Genomic DNA, 8,471 nt, shown 5'->3' with positions numbered 1-8,471 from the left:
ATGTCTTTGAAATCACTCATACTGCTTTCTAAAATTAAAAAAATATAATATCTTAAATTAAGTACTCACTGTATAAATTTAACAGTAAATTGGACACAGCAGAAGACAGAGTTATTTGATGATAAAATGGTTCAGGGACTGAAAAATCACACTGAGACTAAGTTACCTAGGCTTAAAGATTTGGGTCTTTATGAGGTCAAGGAATGCTAACTTTACAGAGCTTTAATGTCCAAAGACTTCCTGAGGTCTTAAGCATCCAGGCACCCATGATGTTAAAATTCATTAGATCCTGCATCCTACACCTGACCTCGCAAAGCACTGTAGTTCAAAGCTTTAAGGTACAAAGGCGATACTGCCCAGGACACTTGAACCTTACAATTCTAGAGCCCCAGAGAACCATGGTTTGAAATACTGCTTCCAGAGCATTAAGGATTCAAGCTCTAAGGTGAAAAATTATTTGGCCTATGGCTCGAATATTCTGTTTCAAGGGTGGTTTGATAGAAGGGTTACAAGATTTAAGTCTAAGCCTCTTCAATAAATGGTGCTGGCAGAATTGGAAAGCCATGTGCAAAAGAATGAAACTGGACTACTATCTGCCAAAATTAATTCAAAATGGATCAAACACTAAACATAAGACCAAAATTAATTCAAAATGGATCAAACACTAAAACATAAGACCTGACACAATAAACTGCATAGAAGAAAACATAGGTACTAAACTTATGGACCTTGCGTTCAAAGAGCATTTATGAATTTGACTCCAAAGGCAAGGGAAGCAAAAGCTAAAATAAATGAATGGGACTATATCAAACTTCAAAGCTTCTGCACAGCAAAATAAACCATCACCAAAATAAAGAGGCAAACAACTGAATGGGAGAAGATTTTTGCAAGCCTGGCTAGTGGGTGCGTTAGCCCTGGGGCCTCATAGGAGGGGCCCCACCAAAGGCCAAGTTCAACCACAGCCTGTACCCTGTCTAGGGTGACCCAGCATGAGCCATAAAGCAATCTGCAGATGGCTGCTGACTGCAATGGGCTTGGAGGTGCCTCAAGAGGACAAGCCATGAATTGAAGCCAGCTGTTGCTAGTGCCAGACTTAAGTGTGCTCAGCGAGAGGTACAGGACATGCCAAAGCCAGATGCCACTGATTTGGGTTTTGTGAAACTTTGAGATATTTTAGGAAAGTCCTCGGCATGAGGCAAGACAAGCTGTTTATATGGAAAAGCCACTCAAAGAGGCTTGGGTGGGCCCAAAAGTTGGGGGGGGGCTCTCAGGGAATCAAGGTGAATGAATGGTTTTGTAGGTTAATGGAGACTCACATATGGTGCTTGCCTGTGTCTGCACCCCGGGAGCAGGTAGGGCCCCAAAAGAAACAATGGATTCTGCCAGCCGGGCACTAGTGACAGGAGAAAGCTGTGCCTCCAGGCCTTGCCCTGAATCCAGACAATTCAGTTCTTCTCCATATGTCCCTGGCACCTTTTAAACTGCTGCTCCAGCATTGACGCTCAGAACGAGTGAGTCCATCACTGAGTAAGTCCATCACTGAGTAAGTCCATCCGTGGGCCCTTTAAGAGAAGCACTAAGGACTGCAACTGCCCTTGGGTCACTCAGCCACAATCTCTGCTGATTTTCACAGCCAGAATTTATGGGGACTTTTCTCGCCACCACTGAGACACTGGGTTGGGGATCCTAACATGGCACTGGGACCCCTCACTCTTTCGGGGGTGGGGATCTCAGCAGCTAAGTTAATCATCAAGAATTTTATTGTTCACACCCCAGTGTAGGATCAGCCTGTTCCATGTCTCTGCCCCTCCCACCAGTGTCATGGTGGCTTCTTCTGTTTGTCCTTAGTTGTAGGGATTCAGTTCAGCTAGACTTCAGGTGATTTTTTAAAGACTGTTGTTGTTTAGTTTAGTTATAATTTCAATATGATGGTAAGAGGAAATAAGCACAGTGTTTACCTACTTTGCCATCTTAACACTATGTGAGCTTTTTCTTTTTGTTTTTTTTTACTCATATTTAATGATACCAGAGTACTCTATCTCAAAAGCTCTACCATTCTGGGAACTTGTGAGCCCAGGAGTTTTGTGGTTGAAGGTCTCAAAGCTTTGAGGCCCCATAGTCCAATGTTTCAATGTTCCTCAAATTCTGAGGTGCCAGGTCTACACGGCTCCTGATAGATAAGGTACCTGGACCCTAAGGTAGGCCCCGGCCTATACGATTCAAGGGTGACGCGATGGTACGGTCTCTGGCCCCAGGGAACCAATGTTCCAGAACTCTCTGTTTGCTGAGCCTTATAAAAGAAGAGCTATGAAAGGTCCCCAAGGTCCTTGTTACCTGCTTCATCTTGGTACCAAACATGGAGCCGCTCACATCAATCACGAACACCACGTTTTTCTCAACAGGTGGGAGGCCTCTGGGGGCAAAGTAATGAATAAAATAGCCGTCGTAAATCTGGACAAAAAAAAAGTGAAACCAACACAAACTGTAAAAGCCAGTCTAAATCGGGCCCCTCTTATTCTCCTACATAACAAACAGCTCTTTTCCTTCCTAGGCCTTATCACTGTTTCTAGTTAAATAGGCATTTGTGTGCTTGTTTGTTCAATGTCCATCTCCTCCCCCAGAACTGTGTCTCTGCCGTTCAGATTGTCAATCCAGGACGTGCCCCAGAGCTGTGGAGTGATCTAGACTGGCTTGTGGCCCAAGGCTCCAAGAAGCAGGATCTCTGTAATATATGAGTTCCTGTCCATGAGAGCTGGGCTTGCACAGTCTTGAGAGCCCCTAGGGACATTTTGCCTGGGCTCCAGGAACTGTAAGTATTGTTTTAACCTCCCTCTATAGAGTGAGCCTGGGGCCCAGCTCCGTTGCTGCCAGGGGCTGGGAGTTTGCAGGGCCTCCCTCTCCTCCTTAAACCTCCTTTCTGCTGTTGCTGGGCAGAGCAGGGAGGGGAGGAGAGAGCAGAGGCTGAGCGAGTTGTTTGTTCAGAGGGGATTGGTTAGACCAGGTGCAGATGCCTAAGGCTGTAGGGGATGTGATTGGCTGCTGACCCCTTCCCCCACTCCATCTCTCCCTCCGCAGAGCCTGTGGGCTGGGACAGCTGAAGGAACGGGCGGGAGAGCAGGAAGGGCCCCCAGGACCAGTGTCAGCTCAGCCTAGGGAAGTATGAGCTTGCTGAGGGTCTGTGCTGCTCAGTATCCTGAAGCAAGCCCTGCCCTAGGATAACCAGTTTATTCTCCTCTCTGCCATTCAGGCACTCTCTGATCACAAGGCTGGACACTCTATCTCCTCCTCCGTCAGGGGATCTCGGAGGACATGGGAAGACATCTTGCTCTTCCCCTCCACCTCAGCCTTTGAATTAATTCACAAGTGCATGTCTCCACTTTCTCCTGGCACTCTACAGCAGTTCCCAAAGGCCTGGGTCAACCAGCCTGCAGCTGCCCAACCTAAAAGCAGAGGCCAGCTGTCACCTCTATTGCTCGCAGACATGGGTAGTTGAGAGCTTCTGGGGAAATCACATGCCCACCTCTCCACCGTCCCAGGCTCACCGGTGGCCCCACACCTCACACATCCTATAAGCCAGAGGCATGCATGAGCCAGCTCACCAACCACTCACTCTCCTATGGGTGGTTGTCATGCCCTTCTACTCTCAAGACATGTCTCCCTTCCTTCCTCATGAACAAAATTAATGACACCAGGCCATGTCCCTTGGACTACCTACCCACTCCACCCTGACACAGGGTCCACATCCCCATGCACCTCTTCTCTCTACTGAAGGACAAAACAGTCCTGCCTTGCACCTAACGTACTACTAGCCGCTAGCACCTCCTCCACCCGTCAGGACCCTGCTTTCCTACCCACCCCATACACCCTACAGGATCTTCCTGAGAATATAAAGTTTTTGCGTCTTTTTCCATCCACTAAGGCAACCCCCATTGATCCCAATCCCACCTAAACTTCAAACCAGCTTCTCTCCTCCCTGCAACACGCCACGGTCATGAAATCGGCACCTGCGAGGGTCTTGTCTTCTCCATGTCACTCCTCCACCCAGCACAGACTGGCTCCCACCTCCACCACACACTGACCCTTCTCTCACTAATGGCAACAATGTCCAAACTCAGTGGGTGTATTTCAGTTCTCATCGGACTGCACCTCCCCAGTGAGTTTCACAATTGATGGTTATTTCTGCTTTCTTCGAGAATCTTTTCCCCCGAGATTCTGAGATGGCGAACTCTCCTTGTTTGACCACTAGCTCTCTGGCCCATCTCATTCAGTCTCATTCTTGGGCTGCATGTTCTCCCCTGGTCCCTGAAGAAGCGTGTCCCAATAATTTTCAGTCATGGCATGCAAGAAAATGATTCTGTTTAGGTAGCACAATGGAGGGAAGTGGTGGGAATTTACAGCTCTGAACAGGCTGTTGGCAGTTGGTGTGGCCGGACACCCTGAGGGACGAAGAGAGCAACAGCTCCTTGAATGGGAATCTCTGCCTTAGCAACTGCCATCGTGGATCTGCTCTTGTGCTCCACACATTCTCCCTGGGGCATCTGGCTAGCTCTCTTGGATTCAATGGCTGAATGTCCACTGATGACCCCACGTCTCTTTCTCCAGTCCAGTGCTCTGCGCTCTTCCCCCTCCACAACCGCATACCCACTCACCGTCAGACATGTGCCCTTAGATGTCTGAAGATGCCTCCGATGCATCCTGCCAAACAATAAACTCATTATTCCCCAGCCCCCATCCTGCCCTTGTGTGCCTTTGTCATTTAGAGGTGCCATCATCTACATGGTCACTCCAGATACAAACCCGAGTGTCACCCCTGAGTCCTCCTGTGCCCCTCCCTCGCTCGCACATTCAACCAGCCACCAACTCCTGCTGGTTTCACCTGCTGGATCTCTCAGGTCCACGCTTCCCTTCAATGCCAAAACTACAAAGTCCAAATTCAGGACTTCTTTCTCAGGTTTCCCTGCTTCTCTTATGGCCCCTCCCATCCATACATCTTTATGACACCTGCTCGATCAAGTCTTTCTAAACACACAGCTCATAATGTCATGCCTCTCGTGGCTCCCTGGTCGCCTGAAGACAAATTGCATGTTCCTTATCATGCCCCCGCATCACTCGCGGCCTTCAGGCTCACCTCCTACCATTTCTTGTGCCTAAAACCAATGCTCCAGGAACTCCAACCCACTTGTCATTCCCTATACACCCTTGGATATTTCCAGCCTCCCTTCTTTGTACCATGCGGCCCTCAGTTTGCGAGAATACCTTTGCTCTCTCACAGCTCTCCTCCAAACTTGGCTCTCTTCTCACATTCTTTAAGACCCAGCTCATTCTTCACTTCCTCCAGGGAGCCTTCCCTGAGCACTTTCTCCCCTCATGATGGCTTCCATCATACCTTGGGTTATCATTGAAAGGGCCCTTCTCGTCTTATGACAGTATTGCCTCTCTCTGTTTCACCCAGAGACAGTGAACAGGTGTGATTCACCTCAGGTTCCCAACATCAGCCAGCAGTGGGTGTGACACATATTAGGGAGTCCGGACTGACTGAATAAAGGGGTGAATGTGCTGGGCTTGGGAAGATGGGCATACTCGAGTAGGAAAGGGAGGTAAACTGAGGGTTCTTGTTGGGGGGGCACAGGAGTCAGGACACACGACAGATGGGAGTATGGGTCACATTATGTATTGCCTTACTCCACCTATTCTACCTGTGTTTCTACTCCAGACAATGGTGGAAACAGTAAAGAATAAACACGCAGATAAATACCTTAATTCTCTCCCTCCCCCAATACCAGATTAAGAGCCTGCTGCCACCTACTGGCAGGGTGCCCTCAGCTCCTAATCTGAGAAGGCGAATTACTTTTATTCTCCTCACACAGCAGGCTGTGCCATATCCCTGTGCCTCTGCACATGCTGTTCCACCTCTCTCTGCATGCCATTCCCATCACCCTATCGGCCCAGGGAAAGATGGACGCTATTCATTCTTCCCATGTTAATTAGAAGCCAATTCTTTTAGGAAGGTTTTCTTAAAAACCTCTTCAGCGATACATATCTGCACATCGCCTATTATAGATTTATACACATGCTTAGCACATTTTATGATTGTCATGGTTCTATGTATCTGGCTCCTTCAAGACCGGGACATTCCGGAGGGAGATTAGGGGCTGTGTCCACCTCATTTCTGAGTTCTCAGAGTCAATGAGTACAGGACTGGGCTAGAGTAGCTCTGCTCAATGGAGATGTGCCCACATATGGATGGATGGATGGATGGATGGATGGATGGATGGATGGATGGATGGATGGATGAATGAATGAATGAATGAATGAGTGCACAAAGACAAGTGTAACCAAAGCACTATATTAGCCCAGAGCAGAGAGAGGACTTGCGAGTGGGGTGTGGTCATCAGGGAGGCGGCATTTGAGCAAGGTCTTTAAGGACAAGGAGGACACTGACCAGTGGGGAACAGAGGGAGAAGATATTCCCAGCACAAGAGATCGTATGAGCAAATGCTCAGACATAGACGAATGGCAGGTTCAGGTGCTTTGGGGGAACAGGGGTGTGGTGTGGTGTGTGGGGGGGACAGCTGGAGGGTGGTTGTGTGCTGGAGGCAGTGAGAGGTGTGGTGGGGAAGGCAGGCTGGGATCATACATCTCAGGCTGCTGTGCAATCGTTGGCGTAAAGCCACAGGGCTAGGATCAGTGCTCTACCCCTCTGGTAAGGCAGGAGAACTCTGCTTGTTCTTCATGAGTGTGGGAGCTCAGAATTTAAGTGGTCCCCGTTTAGGCAGATGGCTCTAGTGAGGCAAAGAGAATTTTTAAAAGTTAGAGAGCGCAAGAAGGTCCAAGAGAACATCAGAGTATCAGAGCTGCAGAGAAAAACGTGACAGCCCATGAGTGTGAGACACCAATTACTGGCCAATAATTCACTTTCCAAAAGGACTGGATAAGAGTGGACTATGACTGGATTCAATTAGGGACAGATTCATTTGGAATTCGACTCAATGTATACGGTTCCAGGTCTCCCACCCTTTGGGGGGAGCACATGTGCCCCCCAAGGTGTGAAGTCATGTGTCACTGCACATCTTCTTGTTCGTGTTCACTAGTCTTCCCTGATCCCTGGGGAGAACCAAATGAGCAACTTGTGGAGGCCAGACTGTTGCCCAGGCCTGTGTGACTCCAGAGCCCATGCTCTTCCCATTCCCCTGGCCCCCTCACCTGCACATCGCCAATGATGTCCTCCATGACTACATCGTACTGGACCACGAAGTCGGCCATGATGCCTGAGCTGGAGAAGGCAGACTGGTCTTGCAGTGTGGGACAGAAGGTGATTCGGACACAGGTCTCTCCCCTCTCAATTCTGGTAGATGGAGGCAAGTCAGCCTCACCTGCATAGGTGGGAGGCTGGGTTGGGATGGCATGTAGGGCTCACTAGGCTGAAAGCCAGGCAAAGGGGCATCAAAAGCAGCAATACCTGGGGAGGGTGGCAAGTAACCCCTGCACCTCCTGCTGCTCCTTCTGCCTAAAACACTTTCCTCCTGCCCAAATGCCACACTCCTTCCTCCCCAAATCCTGCAAGGAGCTCCCCCTGCTTTGCCTCTTCCAGCAAGCCCAGCCTGAAAGACCCAGGCCTCCTCTCAGCTCCCGGGCTCTGGCAGTCTGATCCTCACACACAACTTTGCCCTGGCTCACTTGCCATCCATCCCGGGGCCCAGAGTCAGAAAGCGTGTCATGCCCCCAGGTAGTCCAGGGGCCCGGGTCTTCTCCCAGAGAAGCCATGTACTCAGTGTTGTGGAGAGAGGCAGACACACAGACAGGGCTTCGCTTTCCTCCTAGGCCCCTTAACTGCTGTAGGGAATTGCAGTGTACCAAGGGTCTCCTCTCGGATAGAATTTCATGTATTTTCTTCTCCCTCTGCCTTCTGACTCTCAGAATCACGTGTGTGAATAACCCTTTTAGCGCCTCATGAAGTCACAGATGGATTTCTGGTCCCGGATGTTTGCTGAGCTGGCCACAAGATCAACTGCTCTGGAATTTCAGTCCAAGACAAATGTCCATTTAGACATGTCTCTGTGCCTCCCTTTTCCCCCAGAAAATGGAAACTTGGGAATTCTGTGCCCCCTCCCACAGCCCCCATTCCCCCGCCTTCTTGCTACAGCTGTCAGGAAGCTTAGGGGCAAACTGAGCCCCTATACTCTCTGAGGCGCCTGCTTACATACATTCCCTTGGCTTCCTTCCTTTCAGAGGCCTTTGTTCTGTTTTATCCCCACAGGATTGGCTCTACCCTGTGTTTTAACCTTTAAGGAGCAGTGGGAGGGAGCTGCCATTTTTAGCTTAGGGTTAAGAATGCAGGAGGACTCAGATGCCGCCTGTGGGGACCTGGAAAGTTATTCACACTCCCTAAGCCTCAGTCTCCCCATCTGTAGCACGGGAATGACAATGGCTCCAATTTCATAGACAGTGTCGGCGGGGATTAAATGAGACCC

The 8,471-nt window shown here is 49.5% G+C and overlaps 1 protein-coding gene across 1 annotated transcript; it reads right to left on the bottom strand.

Moving 5' to 3' along the window:
- Positions 1–1,956: 1,956 nt before the first annotated feature.
- Positions 1,957–7,373, bottom strand: LOC148754614 (inter-alpha-trypsin inhibitor heavy chain H6-like). The gene is made up of 2 exons (XM_088794859.1): positions 7,204–7,373; positions 1,957–2,451 (listed from the first exon to the last, which is right to left on the bottom strand). The coding sequence occupies exons 1-2, from the start codon at positions 7,261–7,263 to the stop codon at positions 2,194–2,196; spliced, it is 318 nt and encodes a 105-aa protein (XP_088650985.1). The 5' UTR covers positions 7,264–7,373; the 3' UTR covers positions 1,957–2,193.
- Positions 7,374–8,471: the final 1,098 nt, after the last annotated feature.

The sequence above is a fragment of the Rhinolophus sinicus genome, chromosome 18, assembly GCF_057876585.1.
Source record: "Rhinolophus sinicus isolate RSI-liver-muscle chromosome 18, RSI-T2T, whole genome shotgun sequence".
Taxonomy (NCBI): domain Eukaryota; kingdom Metazoa; phylum Chordata; class Mammalia; order Chiroptera; family Rhinolophidae; genus Rhinolophus; species Rhinolophus sinicus.
The sequence above is the reverse complement of the archived record's forward strand: the minus strand, read 5'-3'. Positions and strand labels throughout refer to the sequence as shown.